Consider the following 16,647-nt stretch of genomic DNA (forward strand, 5'->3'; position numbering starts at 1 on the left):
GTTTCTATCTCTCTCACCCTCTCCCTTTCTCCCTGAAATCAATAATATATATATATATATATATATATATATATATATATATATATATTAAATAAAATGAGAAAGTTACTGCCATTTAAGACAAATGCCCTCAGTTAGATCTGGTTGGCACTACAGATAAGGAAACTAGTTCAGCCTTTAATAGCTCCAGGAGAGCAAGGACCAAGTCTAAGTGTCCTCGTCAAGTCCACTCTGTCTCCTCAGCAAGTCCCAAGGCATGAACATCTGTTGAAATAGTGAAGTGGGAAGCCCAGACACAACTCATGTGTCTGTGACCCAGAGTCCAAGGTTAATATGTGCATGTTGGCCATTTCCAAGTTAAACAAGAATTAGACATTCATTTTATTCTACCAAAATTATTCCCTAGTACCAAAATAGAAGTTTGTTTAGTGGTGATTAGATTTCACACAATAGACTTCAATTCCCCTGTTTTAACAAAACTGCCCTGATAAGAGCTTACAATCTAATGGAGGAGGTGCATACAAACTAACTATACTTCATTAATAACTGTCTAGGAATATACTGAATATTTGAACCTTCACACACTTTGTCACATCTATTTAACTTCAAAATAAACACAGGATTTACGAGTGTAAGCTTAGCTCCTTCAAGTAATTGTTGGTTATTGAGGCATCAGGCTAACAGCCTGGTGTTTTAGTAACTTTCATGGGTAGAAACAATAACATTTGGGGAAGCTCTATACCCTTCTGAGAATCCCCTTCTGTGCACATATGGAATCACAGAGTTTACAAAAGATTGTGACATAGTAATCTTACTTCCCCAAACCCAGAAATGTGCCTTAGCAAATCCTGGAATAGCCAGTTGCCTGCTTTATTATCTTTATTCAAGGGACTGCAAAGTGAGACTCTCAATGACTCTATAAAAGCTGTCAGGTCTTATTTCAGTTGGAGGTCAAAACAGAGTTCAAGAGATTAAAAAAAGAAAAACAGCTTCTGAGGACACGTCTGCAAAGCCCCTCTCCCCCTTTCTGCTCACCTCCTTCTTGCGACATCGGACAATGGCAGTCTAGGAAACGTCCCATTTTATCTACTGCAGACAATATCCCTTCAAAGAGGGGCCACCAAAGGGATGCTGGCAGGTAGCTCAGGTACCAAGGATCATTCAAACGATAATCCTATCAAATGTCAAGTCCTTGCTTTGGGTACTAAACTCTTCCATCGACGTTATACTTTCCACTTACTGTCTTCACAGATTTGTATGCCCACTGCTTCACTCACCAGCACAGGGGACAGTCAGCATCAGGAGCGCCAACTCTCGCACCAGGCTGCCTGCATTTTTTATTCTCGGTTCCATTCGCTGTGTGGCCTTGGGCAAAGTACTTATTTCCAGTTCCCTCCTCTGCGCAAGGGGTGATGAGGTTGTCCCGAGGACGAAATGACTTGATAGAAATAAAGCACCCAGGTCAGTGGCTGGCATACACACAGGTAAATGCCAAGTGTGGGCACATATTGCTGAGCACCCATTTCTCAAGGTACGTACTAGTCACTCTGTGTCCGTATTGCCACTAACCAAACTTCTATCTTGGTATTAATTTGTAGAATAAAATGAACCTCTACTTCTCCTGTTTAACTTGGAAATGGCCAACATGAAAATATTAACCTTGAACTTTGTGTCACTAACATGAGTTTCTGGGTTTCCCACTTTACTATTTCAACAAATATCAGTGCTTACAGTGCCAGACTTGGGACTTGATGGGGACCCTGAGACGTGGTCTCTGTGCTCACAGTTATGTAAGGTCGAACTAGTTTCTTCATCTGTCATAAGAGGTAATACCCGAATCAAGCAATTATTTAATGAGAATACAGCAATGTGTTCCGCTGGACTACAAGTATTCATTAAATGTAATGTCCTCTCATATGATAAATGGAAGTATTCTCTACCTGTGTGGCTCCACTAAATCACAACTGTATTCTCCTTCTGCCATCGGGGAACTTCCTACTGAAGAGACGGGAGGGGCGGGGTGGGCCCAGGGCACAGGGGTGGGTCCCGAGACAGGCAGGTGAGAAACCAGAGGCCGAGAGCCCCTCTGCCGAGTTCTCCCCTTTGTGGGCCGGTTGGCAGCCCTCCCGGTGACACTTCCCGGAACCACACGCGTCCCAGCCCGTCTCCAGCGACCACCCGCTGGGATCCGGCTGGCCTACTGTGTGTCACCAGCGAGCTCGGGGAAGCCTTTCACTTCCCAGCCTGTGGGCTCACCTGCCGGATGGCAGCAGTGCTCTCTGACTCAAAATAATTAGAAAGAGGTTTATGAAATACTGCATTAAATACAAAATGTTAGGGTCGCGGAAGGAGGAACACACGGGGCCAAGAGGGGTAAAGAACTATGAATGTATTAGGCCATCTGGAAACCCAAACGGGCTGAGCCCCCGAATGGCGCCAGCACCCAAGGACAGACAGTGAGATTTTAAAGGACTCTGGGCGGCCTTTCCCAGATGCAGAATTCTCGGGGCGGGTCCTGAGGGGGAAGATGGGCTGAGCCCCCAAACGGCGCCAGCACCCAAAGATGGGGAGTCAGAGGTTGTAAAGGGCTTTTTCTGGGCGGAGAATTCTCTGTGCAGGTCTGGATTCCAGGAAACTCCGGAGGGGAGAGACTCTTAGCAAGTGGAGTGTCCATGGTGAAGTGGCCTAAAGGTCAGTTCCCGGGTGTGTGTGGGGGGGGGGGGAATCGGTTCTTTGATCAGACCTAACACAAAAGACGTTTATGAAAGTTCTCCGAGGCCGGCGCAACGTGATGCAACCAGAGGAGGACACCTCTGATCGCCACAAACTCGGCACACGAGTTTCCTCCCAAGCTCTGGAGACACGGGGCAGGTGGGTAGCAACTGCCCGCAGAGACCTCGCCCTCTGCATTATTTTTGTCGGAGGGATCCATCAGGGGAGCCAGAAAAGCGCTCCTCCCCCGGTCACCTTTCCTTTAAAAGCCCCGCCCCGAAGCCCCGCCCACTACGGAAGGCGACGGTGCCTCCTCACGGGGCCCGCGTGCTTTGGCCGGACCTTGGTCCGCCGGCAGGGAAAGCCAGGGGCGTAGGCGCTGCGTGGCCCAGAGAACCTGAGGCGGAAGGACGGTCTCAGGGCTACCCCTGCGGCGGCGGCACTGCGCTCGGCGTGTCCCCGGAAGGTCAGTGCACCCAGGCTGCCGGCGGAGCGCGGAGAGGCCTCGCAGGCTCCGCCGCGAGGGCGGGGTTGGGTAACGCCGTCTTGGGGCCCTGGCTGCTGCCCGTGCATCCCTGCTCCGGGCCTGCAGTCCCTCAGACATTCAGCCCCGCCATCTCGGCGCACGTATGTGCACGTCCGCGTGCGTCCCTACGCCCCTCGGGGTGGGCGTGGTCGTCTCTGACGCTGGTGACCCTGTGCGCGCCCCTGGGAAGCGCTACTCCCGCGTTCGTACCTGCGCACTGCGTCTGGCCGGAAGGGCTGGCCAAGCAGAAGCCGCTGGGGCGGGTCGAAGTGATAGTGGAATTTCCTTTTCCTCCCACTTATCGTTTAGCAGGCGCCATGGCATGACTTGTGAAAGAAGTAAATAAGTTTTCTTGCAGAAAAGCCGCGGTTCCCAGTGCATGTTAGGAAAGGCCTCGGCCTAAGAAAGGACTAAGAGTGGCGGGAAATCAACTACTACTTATTGTGCCAGCGCAATACAGCGAAGGATAAATCAGATTCTTTCCCCGCTTCATGGAACTCACCTTCTAGTGAAGGAAACAGTAATACGATAATAACAAAATTATAATTGTGATAGATGCTGTTTGGGAAAGATAAACTATACTGGAAGCATTTCATGTTCCGCATTCATGTTGAGCTCAACAAACGAATGAGGGTGGGGGGAGGCGGAGTAGGGGAGGTTTGGGTAAGCCTGGGGGGCAAGCAGAAGAGTGCTCAGAAAGATGGCACTAAGCAGCGATCTGAGGTTTCCTGAGCCAGGGAATGGGAAGGACATTTTTAAAGCAAGCATGTCAAACTGGCCACCCGCAATGAGTATTTTTGGGGCCCAGCCAATATAACGGTATGTAAGAAATGTTTTAATAAAAATTTCATAACTTAATTTTTCCAATATCCTGTTATAAATAATATTATTAGTAACGAACTACAACGTTCGCTAATGACATTACTATAATCTGGTTGCATTCATTTCCCTTACGTGCCTTACGCACAGGCGCACCATTTCTCTCCACTAGTACTAGCAGCGAATATTTTAGCAGCAATTGCCACGTCATTAGTGTTGGACTGACTTGTTTGGTGTTCGCAACAGGAAATATTTCACTTTCGGAGAACAAGAAAAATAGGTTTATTTGCGTTATGCTTATTTGTGCAGTCATTCAGTGTCTGGTAAGTTACTGTTCAAGAAAAAGTATTAATTTTTATTACAATGTTCTATTATTTTATGTTAACGATTACTCATTTATTTCAGCCCTTTGTATTCAGCATGTCTCTATCAAAATAAACCTACGTTTCTATGAAAATTGAAGCTTTTGTTTTTTGGAGGCCCACCTAAACTTAAACCTTGTTTATTTGGCCCGTTTTAGCCTTTGAGTTTGACATGCTTGATTTAAAGAATCTGAAAGGCCTAGTGTGGCTTAGACAAAAAGGATGTTTGGTATGAAATGAGATTGAAGAGGTGGGAAGGGCCTTTTGGCCTCAGGAGGGGCAGTTTTAAGAAGGGGAGGGCACTGGGTGTGGTGACAGCAATGCAGAGGGGAGCATTAATTGCAGAATTCAAATGTGGTGTAAGAGTCTAGAAGACTGATGGGAATCCAAACAAGAGATGGATGGTATCTTAAACTACGGCGGTAGCCCTGGATATGGAGAGAAGTGGGTAGATTTGAGTGGTATTAGGATGTAAAACTGATGAGACTTTGTGTTGGGTTAGCTATGAAAGTGGGAGAGCAGAGTGGAAAAGATAACATGTGGCCCTGGATGGACCAGGATGCTTGTTTCTGGATATGGAGTCCTGGAAGATGAGATGATTATTTAGAAGATTTATGGGAGTAAATCCAATTGGTAAAATTGAGTCTTTAGTTCTGGATTTAAAAGCTTTTTAGAAAACATTTCTTGGTTGGTCATTAGATTATTTCAATAAAATAACTAATGAAGTATTTTTTATAGCTAAAAAGTTAAGAAATTTATTCTGGCCTGTGTGGCAAAGTGGTTGGAGTATTGGCCAGTGGACCTAAGGGTCTCTGGTTCGATTCCTGGACAAGGGCAGGTACCTGGGTTGCTGGTTCATTCCCTGCCCCCCCCCCCCCTCCGTAGGGTACGCAGAGAGCGTGTGCAGAAGGCAACCAGTTAGTCAGTGCATCTCTCTCACATAGGTATTCTCACACCGATATCTCTCTCTCTCCTCTTCCTCCTCCCTCCCTACCTTCTACTCTCTCTGGAAAGCAGTGGAGAAAATATTTTCAGGAGAGGATTAACAAAACAAAGAGTTGAGAAATTGGCCAAAGATATACGATGGCTTTTTGCCACTGTTGTAAATCATCGTTTTAGCTCTTAAACAGTCAACCTAAATATGAAGAGTACTTTGTGCTCCTCATGGAAGAGCAAAACCAGAGCCAAGGGACAAATGACCTGAAGGATTGGTGACCATGGTGCAGTCCTCTGGGATGGAGGCTGCACAACCCAGGCTGGAACAGGGCAGATGGGACAGTTTGCAGGTCTTCAGGCAGGAATAAGAACTTTGTGAAACTCCTTTGGAAGGTATGAGAAATAATTTTAAAGTCATAGAAATTGCAAAGTTAATTTCACAAATGCTTAAACCACTAGAGTCTATGTCCCTTTGATCCAGTCATCCTCCCTGGAAAGAACAGATGTTAATATGAGCTTGTGAATTTCAGCTATATAAGAAAGAAAAGCAGTGAGTGAACAAATAAAAGAAGTTATTTTCACTCCTCAGTCTACTTGCTTTCAAAATACACATAAGCAATTTAATTTCTTACAGGACAGGACTCCCTACAACCCCTCATGATTATATTTACTACACCATGTATTTAAATTGCATTCCAGGAAGTTTCCTTAAAAACACATTATCAGTACCTCCCAAAGAGGTACTGCAAACGGTAATGCAAAATAACAGATCACAAAGGGTACCTGCAAAGAAAAGAGGTAATGCAGAATCTTCTTATATAATAAAGAGGTAATATGCAAGTTAGCTCTCACACCCTCACAAGATGGCTGCCGATGACCAGGCAGGCAGGGTGATTAGTGAGGGAGGACCAAACGACTGAACAAGCAGGCTGCGTGGGGCGACCAGGCCAGCAGAGGGGTTAGTGAGGGATGACCAGTGACTGAACAAGCAGGCTGTGTGGGGCGACCAAGCTGGCAGGTTGGGCAGTTGGGGCGACCAGGCTGGCGGGGTTGGGGGGCAGTTAGGGGTGATCAGGCTGGCATGCAGAGGCAGTGAGGGGCAATCAGGCTGGCATGCAGAGGCAGTGAGGGGCAATCAGGCTGGCAGGGGGAGGCAGTTAGGGGCAACCAGGCAGGCAGGCAGGTGAGCAATTAGGAGCCAGTGGTCCAGGATTGTGAGAGGGATGTTTAAACCGGCAGTCAGACATCCCCCGAGGGGTCCTGGGTTGGAGAGGGTGCAGGCTGGGCTGAGGGGACCCCCCCCCCCATGCATGAATTTCGTGCACCGGGCCTCTCGTAATGTATAAGGGAATGCAGCTGTCCTTTGGAGCAGTAATCATTTGGTCACTTTTTTGTTGGGGGTGGGGATACAAGAACGTTCATAGCAGCTTTATTTATAATAGCCAAAAACTGAGAGCAGCCTAAGTGTTCATCATCTGGAAACTGGACTTAAAAATTACGTTATATACATATACTGGGACACTTGTCAGAAATAAAAAGGAGCAAACTAATGATACATGCAGCAACATGGATGAATCTTAAAAATATTATCCTGAGATGCCGCCCAACAAAGATTACATATTGTTTGATTCCATTTATATGAAATCTTAGAAGAAACTATGATGGGGGGAAAATCAGAATAATCGTAGCATCTGGATGGGGATGGAGATTGACTTGGAAGAAACATAAAGGAAGTTTCTGGGGTGATGTTAATAGTCTATATGTTGATAGAAGTTTTGGTTCCAAAGTGTTTGTACTTGTCGAAACTATTCAATCAAATGAAATGTTTAAGATTTGTACATTTCATTTTATGTAAATTTTGCCTCTGGGAAAACAAAAAGAATCATAAATACTGAACTCTAGTTAGTGATATGCATGCTGAAGTCTTTGAGGGTAGGTGTACCAATGTCTGCAGCTTACTTTTAAAATGTATCAAAACAAATAAAATGGAGCCCTAGCCGGTTTGGTTCAGTGGATAGTGGGTCAGCCTGTGGATTCGATTCATTCAAGGGCACATGCCCAGGTTGCAGGCTCGATCCCCAGTAGGGGGCGTGCAGGAGGCAGCTGATCTGTGATTCTCTGTCATTGATGTTTCTACCTCTCCCCCTCTCCCTGTCTCTCTGAAATCAATACAAATATATTTTAAAAAATAAAATGGAAAAAGGAATAAATAGGTAGATAGATAAAGCAAGGAAAGCAACATGTAGAATCTAGATGAACAGGTATTGGCATGCTCACTGTATAGTCTTTCAACTTTTCTGTATGTTTAAATATTTTTACAATAAAAGTTGGGGAAAATAGGCCTCTAAAGAATATTGTTCATTTTAAACAACTGAAAACTAATGTGAAAATATAAAGAACACAGCTCTAAGCTCACTTGAAATACATAGTGTGTGGAAGTAGCCACACATTTATTTCAAAAAATTTTTCCACTTTATGCCTTAATATTGAAATCAGAAAACTTCCCCTACCTGGTGAAAGAAATAGACTTACAAGTCCGGAAGGCACAGAGAACCCCAAACAAAAGGAATCCAAAGAGGACCACACCAAGACACATCATAATTAAAATGCCAAGAGCAAAAGACAAAGAGAAAATCTTAAAAGCAGCAAGAGAAAGACAGTCAGTTATCTACAAGGGAGTACCCATACGACTGTCAGCTGATTTCTCAACAGAAACCATGCAGGCCAGAAGGGAGTGGCAAGAAATATTCAAAGTGATGAATACCAAGAACCTACAACCGAGATTACTTTATCCAGCAAAGCTATCATTCAGAACTAAAGGTCAGATAAAGAGCTTCACAGATAAGGAAAAGCTAAAGGAGTTCATCACCACCAAACTAGTATTAAATGAAATGCTGAAAGGTATCCTTTAAGAAGAGGAAGAAGAAGAAAAAGGTACAGATACAAATTATGAACAACAAATACACATCTATCAACAAGTGAATCTAAAAATCAAGTGAATCTAAAAATCAAGTGAATAAATAATCTGATGAACAGAATAAACTGGGGATTATAATAGAATCAGGGCCATAGAAAGGGAGTGGACTGACTATTCTTGGGGGGGGGGGGGGCGATGCAGGAAGAGACTGGACAAAAATCGTGCACCTATGGATGAGGACAGTGGGGGGGCGGTAAGGGCAGAGGGTGGGGTGGGAACTGGGTGGAGGGGAGCTATGGGGTGAAAAAAGAGGAACAACTGTAATAATCTGAACAATAAAGATTTAATTTTTAAAAAAAAGTTAAGGGTAATCCCAGACATTCTAGCTTAAAGTACTTGAACTCACTTACATTACAATATTTATTACTTACTTTTTTTTTTCTTTTGTCATCTTTTTTTTAGAGGGCAGCCTAACCCAGTAGTTCTTAACAGTAGAGGAGGGAGGAAACACCTTGTGTTGTGAAAAAGCATCCCCAGACGATGCTGGTAGACTTTCTGTTTCTGCTCTAAAATAGACATGTTAACTTTTAACTGTTGGCACGACTAGTGAATTTTTTCCACTCCATAGGCTGTTGATTCTTTTTTTTTAAAGAAACTTTTTAATTATGAAAAACATACATAAAGTGAAAAAACTAATAACTAAACACCCATAAACTAGATTTAGCAACTGTTGCCATAATTGCTATATTTCCTGCTGAACCATTTCAAAGTAAATGGCAGAAATCATGAGACTCTACCCTAAATACTCCAGCATTCATTTCCTAAGAATGATGTTTTCACACCTAAGTATTAACAGTACTTTCCTGAGAGTATAATCCATCATGAATCCAGGCTATATTCGGATTTTCCCTTTATTCCAATGTCTTTTCATTCTTTTTTATTTTTTAAATTATTCAAACAGTTTTTATTATTCCAATGTCTTTTTAGTTGCTTTTGTTCAAACACACTGCATTTTACAATTATGTCTCCTTAGTCCTTTCATTCAAGAATAGCCTCCCCCAACCCTTTCTTTCCCAAAGACACTAACTTTTTTTAAGACACCATGCCAGCTGTCTCGTCTCACACTCTAGATTTGTCTGATTGCTTTCTGTGGTTTAATGTGTTCTGCTCTGAGTCTGGCCCTGGTATTACTTGGAAACTGAAAACTAAGTCTGGAGGTTGGGCTGGGTTCAGGTTAACCTTTGGCAGGACTGCTTCACAGACGGTGCCTACCGGAGCCAAGTCACACCTGGAGCTGTGTGTGAGGATATCACGTCGTCCCACTGTCAGGATGTTGAATTTGACCTTTGGTTATCAGGTGACAACCAGAGTATGTTTTTCCCATTTCAATTTAGAAGTCATCTTAGGGTCACCCTTTGGCACCACTTGTATACCTTATTTCCTCACCAGCCTTTTACCTGATAATTTTTGTATCCATCCTTCTCTGAATCAGAGATTTGATTGGCAGTGGCAAAATGGTGGTTTTCAAATTACTTTTACTTCTCCATTTATTAGACAGCATTCTCTTCTGAAGAAGAGCTTTTCTTCATCAGCTAGAGATATTTCTAGTTTTTCCTAAAAAGATAGGATACATGCTTAGTTCTTTACCATTTTCAAAGTAAGAAGTCAGGGTAATAGTCACATATAGTTATGGCAAATTATCTTTTTTTTAAAAAGTAGATTTTTGCATATTTAATTTGTTGAAATGAATTTTAGTCATTGTTTAAATTATAACACCTGTGGCCAGGCTCTCAGGTTACCAAACTGTAAATGAAATGTATACAAGCAGAATTATAATACTATTAGGGAAATCTGAAAACTGGATGTCTAATTATATAAAGGGATGTTTATTAGTTGGGATAATGTTATTGTGGTTATTTTAAAAAGTACAAAAGACCTTACTTCTTAGAGATGACAAACTGAAGTATGTACTGATGAGGTAAGATTTACTTTGAAATAGTTCATGGATGGGTGGGGACAGGAATAGTTGAGGGTAGAGATGAAACAAGCTTGGCCACACAGTGGTAATGATGGGTGATTAGGTCTTATTATACTATTCTTTCTGTGAATGTTTCAAAAATGTCCTAATAAAAGCTTTTGTAATTATTTGAGTTTCTGTGGATATTTGCAGTTCAAATTTAATAACACATTTTTCTTTGTATTTATAATTTTATTTACTAAAAGCTTATTTTGAAGGAGTGTGTACATCTTCAACTTTGCTGATCTAAAGCCAAAAATTAACTAGTATTGAAACTTGTACAGCAATTTATTAAATGGAAATAAATATTTGTTATGGGGTGGGGCCACAACATTAGTAACAAAGAAACAGAATTTCCGGAGGATGAGGCCCAGAAATCAGGATTTTAAAAAGATTCCCAGGTGATTCTAACGTGCAGCCAAGGTTGAGAACCACTGTTCTAGTGGGTCAGCTTTCCTCATGAAGAGTCCACTTTCCCATAATAGTGCTCTTATATTTTATGTACCATCAAATATATTGCCAAATTGTTAAATGTATTAAACGTTTATGAATTGGCCTGGCTGTTGTGACTCAGTGGTTGAGCATCGACCTATGAACCAGGAGGTCACGGTTCAATTCCTGGTCAGGGCACATGCCCAGGTTATAGGCTCCATCTCCAGTACTGCGCATGTGATTCCAGCTAATGATTGTCTCTCATCATTGATGTTTCTATCTCTCTCCCTCTCTGAAATCAGTAAAAATATATTTTAAAAAAAACAAAAATGTTTATGACTTGGTGTTTATGAATCACCAAATATTTTATATACTGCTTCCTCCCAAATAAATCCTTCACATTTTGCTTTTGAAGTTGGCACTGCAAGATCCATGGGAAATAGAATCAACTGAAATACCATTTAGTGAAGAAAAGTGCACTGTGCAAATATGATTTATTCTAACAACATATTGGGGACAGTACTACCATGAGTGTGAACATGGTCACCTGATGGTCCATATTATTTGTGTAAATTTTCTATACACAGATCCAAAACATTCACAGATGACATAGTTTCCACAGCCTCACACACACACCCTCCTTGTACCACAATATCAAACCACAAGAACAAATGATTTAATTTTAATCAACTGTTCTCCCTACTTTTTAGGATGGCTGCTGTTTTTCTAAAGTCAATAATATTACAAACCATAAGGACTGAAAATAACTGTCTTAGAAGATGTTTGGGTAAATACATCGTGCAAAAGATGGCACTAGCACAATTGCCCCTTACTGCTTCTGTCCCAAGACTGTCCTACCTAATTCATGCAAAAGCTTTTAGTACTGTTGAAGACTCCCAGCATGAAAGAAAAAAGAGAAAAAATAATGAAACTGATTTTAGTAACATTGGAAGAAAAATCAGTGAGCGAATCATTCATGTATTTGATGAGAAGGGCAATGATTTGGGGAACATGCACCGAGCAGACGTGATTCGACTTATGGACGAGCGAGATCTGCGACTTGTGAAAAGGAAGCCCAGCACAGACCCTCCCGAGTACCAGCTCATGACAGGCACACAGATTCACCAAGAGCGGCTGAGACTGAGAGAGAGGGAAAAGGCCAGACCTAAGACTGGTAGGTAGTTTGCTCTTCGCCCCTTGAATTCCTTAAGACTATAATCAGCAGTTTAAATTGGGCATTTGCTACGATGCCTGTGACAGTGAGTGGAAAAACGAAAATTCAGTTTCACCACTGTTTCCAATGCCTTTTTCATCCCTCATTTCTGTTCCTTTTTAAATTTCCCTTGTATCCTGTGTCGATCACCTTTTTATAACCTATGTAAAATGAGGAAAAACAAGGTAAACACCACCAAAATAATAGGAAATCTTTTCCCTTTGCACTTAGCTTTGTCTCCTAATGCCCAGGCAGGCAGAGTAACTGATGGGTGTAATGTAATGAGACTCAGAAGAGATGGATTTCAAATTCCTATTCCTCTCCTGAGCCACTCATTTACCCTCCTTTAAAAAAAAAAAAAAAAATCTCATCTCAACGTGGAGGTGTTTGGCTAATTCCCCAGAGGCACTTTTTAAACTCAGAAGTGATTCACAGAGCATCTATGCCTGAGTATTTTGTTACAATACTGGTAGTAACACTCGTTTACATATTTTGCCAATCACCTTACAAGGCATTAATGTTGGTTTTTCATGACTTTTAATTATTACTGATCATTATGAAAGGTTGTTCAATGGAAAAGGCACTGGAGTAGGGGTCAGAAGACTAAGTCCCAGTGAGGTTGTGTGTCTTAAGAAAGTCACACGTAGTCTGTGGCTCAGTTTGTAACACCATACTTAACATGTTGCAGACCCGTAGTTTTATTGCTAGCTATACCCAGAGGCCAGATAAGTTTCTATTGAACGAGTACAAAAAATGTTTTACATAAATGTTAAAGGCACGCTTTAAAATTAAATACCCATTGCATTTTGAAGTTATTACATGTTCTTACAAGCTAATATCTTTTTAAAGAATTCTCGTGGTTGGCCATAAGCCTTAGAACAGAAAACACGAGAATTCTCGTGATCTGTCCGCAATGTTTAACAAGGATGCTGACTGGAAAACAAATTTTCAAAAGAGGCCAACGAGGAGCATAAGGTCATCAAACTATGTCTATGAAAAAAAATTGACAAGCTGGAGAAGACACCTCTCTGTGTTCAGAGATTGTCAAAGCCATGACTTTGTCCTGATAGGAAACTAGGACCAACTGATTATAGCTTTAAGGAAGCAAGAAGGTGTTAATAAAAGAACTCTTTTTTAGAATTACCTTTATTTTGGAAATTAGAAGCCGAAAAATAAACAACTTTTATCATACAAAATAAACAAGTATTAACATTATCATACTTCAGATTTCTTAAACAAAACATTACAGAAAAGTTGAAGTCCTGTGCTCCCTTCTCCTGTTCCATCCTTCTTCTCCAAAGGCCCCCACTCACTCTCATGGACTCAGGGTGTAGATCCAGTCCATGTTGTTAAACTCATTACAGATACAGTCACAAACAGTATATAGAATAATTTTGTATGCATAAAATTATAAAGGGCACACTATTGTTTTCAAGATGTTTATATAATAGCTATAGCTAAATATAGTTACCAAGTGACATTTCATCATAAGCATGTACTATAGCTTTGTTAGTCCACTTCCCTGGCCATTGGGCTTGCTTCTAGTTTTGATTATTACAAACAATGATTCTATGCATGTATCAGTATCTCCTTGTGCATGCTCAATTCCTATGGGGCAAATCAGCATGCAGTATGTGAACATTTCTGTCCATTCTCACCCACACTCGGTACTGTCAGACTCTAATTTTTGTCATGCTTATGGGTGAGAAGCCATATCCTGTTTTAATTTGTAGTTCCTTTCACCATTTGAGTTTCCTCTTCTACAAATTGCCTATTCATATTCCTTTTTTCTGTCTTTGATGGTTTTTCTTCCTGATTTATAGGAACCTCTGTTCTGTATGAAGCAAAAACCTTATCCTAGTTAGATTTTTCACCCCCTGTCGAGGTCATAAACATATCCATTCTTTTCTCCTATTTGTATTAAAGTGTTTTTTTCCTACATTAAGATAGTACATATGGGGAGATTTTTGTATGGGTTAAAACCTAACTTTTCCTCCCATATGAAAACTCTCAATTGTCCGAATGCCTTTAATGAGTAGGCTGTTCCTTCCCTGTAAAATTATATGCCTTATATGCAAATTGGTCCCCTTGGGAGTTCGACTGGGAGACCGGGAATTTGATCGCTCGCTATGATGAGTGCTGACCACCAGGGGGTGGCGCAGAAGGAAGGAAAGCCCCAGCTGGCAGCCAGAAGGCCCCAATCAGCCCTAATTGCCGGCCAGGCCTAGGGACCCTACCCATGCATGAATTTCATGCACTGGGCCTCTAGTTTTCTAATAATTGCGATTTCCAAAGTAGATTGAATGAATGAATGCAGGATACAGTCTGGATGATTCCACTGTAGCTAGGAGGGTATCACAGAAGAATAAGATGAGAATAGTATTTCCCAGACGGATCCACACCCAAAAGAAAAACAATAATTAAGTTTACTATAAAGTTAAGCCTTTTCCCTTTAAAGGACCATTCTTTTCATGTTCTTTCATCAAATGATGACAGTAAATGGAGACATTTTATATTTAAATGCCCTTGACAGACAAAAAAAAATGGTACCTGTATGTCAGTCTCCTATTTTTAAAAAGTGTTTAATGGTCTGTGAAACTAGTCAGGTGAGAGGACTGTTAGGGCTGCTGTGGCAACCTAAGATTTTCTGAAGTATATGTGGTGAGGTTAGTCTAATAACAGGGTAATAAATGGTCCTAGCACCAAGTCTCACTGTTTCAAACTAGGACCTACTCTGACAAAGGAACTAATTTTTTCTTCAAATATCGGACAACATGATTTGGACACAAAGAGTAAACAGATTCAACAGTGGATTGAGAAAAAGTATAAAGTTCAAGTTACTATAAAGAAATCAAAGAATGCAGAAGAGCCAGAAAATAAAATGGTAAGTAAAAACAGTAGTAACTGTTTTTTGTTTGCTGATCTATATGTAAAAACAAAGCAAAGTAACAGTAATTCTATTAGTGATAATAGCTTTCCAGTGTGTTTTTCAAAATGCAAGCATACTGTATTTACATTACATTTTCCATTGTAGCATATTTTGCCATGTGAAAACATTCTACATCATAATTTAAAGGCTATATTACCCTATTTTATGAATTGTAGAATATCTAACATTTAAATAGGAAAACTGGAAACTTTATATTCATTTTTTAAAGTTTGTTTCCTCTTTATAAATGCCTGTAAGAAGCATCATATTTAAAGGCAAATTGTCTTCAAGAAAGTGTATCTGTTTACAATCCAGGATAAGTTTATGGCATATCTATTTTGCTTTCTTTTTTAGTTAATCCTCACCCAAGGATATTTTTCCATTGATTTTTAGGGAGAGTGGGAGAGAAACATCGACGTGAGAGAAACACATTGATTGGTTGCCTCCTGCACGAACCTGGAATCAAACCCGGGACCCTTTGGTCCGCAGGCTGATGCTCTAGCCACTGAGCAAAATCGGCTAGGGCTCTATTTCGCTGTTAGAGTTAGTTATCAGCTAAAAGGCAGCATCAGCCCAGTGGTGGACAGCCCTAGTTCCACGTTAGAATCACTTAAGCTAGGTCCCCGACCAACTGACCCAGAATCTCTAGAACCAGTGTATTTTTCTAATGCCCCAAGTGACTGTGAGTGTTGGAAACTGCACTGGGCTAACAATCTGGGGGATAGGTTGATACTCTGCCAATACCCAAACCCACTGCTTTATACTTGGTTTTGCAAGAAGAGATAGCTTGGGGCCAAACATAGCCCCTCAGAGCATTGACAGAGTAGAGATTTCTTTAGTGCCTTAGTTTAGTTACATGGAGTTTGTATAACTTCCTGGTTACTGTACAGGTTTCAATCAGCTTAACTGGACATGATTTAGCTAATCACTTGAATAGCAATTCAAGAATTGGGTATTAGAAAATCAAAACGCTGGTTTTAAGTTAAACTTTGGCTGTTTTCCCTTCTTAGGAGGAGCTATTTAATCAAATCCTCCAGACTATGCCTGGAATAGCAACCTTCTCATCCAGGCCACAACCTGTTAAAGGAGGAAAAGCTGTAATGTGTGTTCTTCGTCATTTGAGCGAAAAGGAAGAAATTGCATATAGACAAAGTCAAGAGACCCAGGAAGGAAACCCTTTAAACAAAGAAAATGGAAACGACAAAAAATCAGATATTCTGCATCAGTGATTAAAGAAAAATGTGCTTCTGAGAGAAAATACAGGAATACCTCGTTTTATTGTGCTTCACTTTACGGTGTTTTACAGATGTTGCATTTTCCCCCAAAAATCAAAGGCAAGACCCTCCTCCACCAGCAAAGGCATTTCAACATGCTTTACTGCACTACATGCTTTACTGCACTACATGCTTTACTGCAGTGCCTGGAACCACCCGTAAGGTCTGCCTGTGACTGCGCTGGCTGGTCTGCGGAGGACAATTGGATGCTCAGCTGAGGGTGAGCACCGCAACTGTTGAGAGCACTTTGTCCTCAGTGCAATTCAGCAACTCGCCAGTTTTAGGCAAAGGTAAGCCGTGTCCTTGTTTCCCTTTAGGAGGAATGTATCCACTGAGACGGGAGGACAAACTCCGTTTTCCACGAGCTTGTTTTACCTTTGGAAACAAGGAAAACAATCAGAATTCAAAATAAAAATTACCTGAATTTTACAATAGTTGTACACCCTGATAGGTACACAACACTCCTTTATAAGAAAATAAATCCATCCAATTGCTTTCAATAGTGGTGCA

General features: G+C 41.4%; 2 protein-coding genes across 3 annotated transcripts in view; one reads left to right on the forward strand and one right to left on the reverse strand.

The window, feature by feature from the left end:
- The first annotated feature begins 3,002 nt into the window (after positions 1 to 3,002).
- On the forward strand, positions 3,003 to 16,564 carry MTIF3 (mitochondrial translational initiation factor 3). 2 transcript variants are annotated; one of them, XM_081083623.1, is made up of 4 exons: positions 3,003 to 3,178; positions 11,432 to 11,895; positions 14,661 to 14,818; positions 15,874 to 16,564. In XM_081083623.1, exons 2-4 carry the CDS (start codon positions 11,433 to 11,435, stop codon positions 16,090 to 16,092), a joined length of 840 nt encoding a protein of 279 aa, XP_080939749.1. In that variant the 5' UTR covers positions 3,003 to 3,178; position 11,432; the 3' UTR covers positions 16,093 to 16,564. The 2 variants fall into 2 exon arrangements, with proteins under 2 accessions (XP_080939749.1, XP_080939750.1); XM_081083624.1 differs by lacking the exon at positions 3,003 to 3,178 and adding an exon at positions 4,295 to 4,380.
- GTF3A (general transcription factor IIIA) overlaps positions 16,122 to 16,647 on the reverse strand; it is a gene marked incomplete at its 5' end in the record, with an annotated part of 61,995 nt that continues 61,469 nt past the window's right edge. Inside the window, one exon of the mRNA XM_081083933.1 lies at positions 16,122 to 16,512. Coding sequence (XP_080940059.1) covers positions 16,348 to 16,512 — 165 coding nt within the window. The 3' untranslated portion in view covers positions 16,122 to 16,347. The remainder of the gene's footprint in view (positions 16,513 to 16,647) is intronic.

Source organism: Myotis nattereri, assembly GCF_964212035.1.
Source record: "Myotis nattereri genome assembly, chromosome: 2".
NCBI lineage: Eukaryota > Metazoa > Chordata > Mammalia > Chiroptera > Vespertilionidae > Myotis > Myotis nattereri.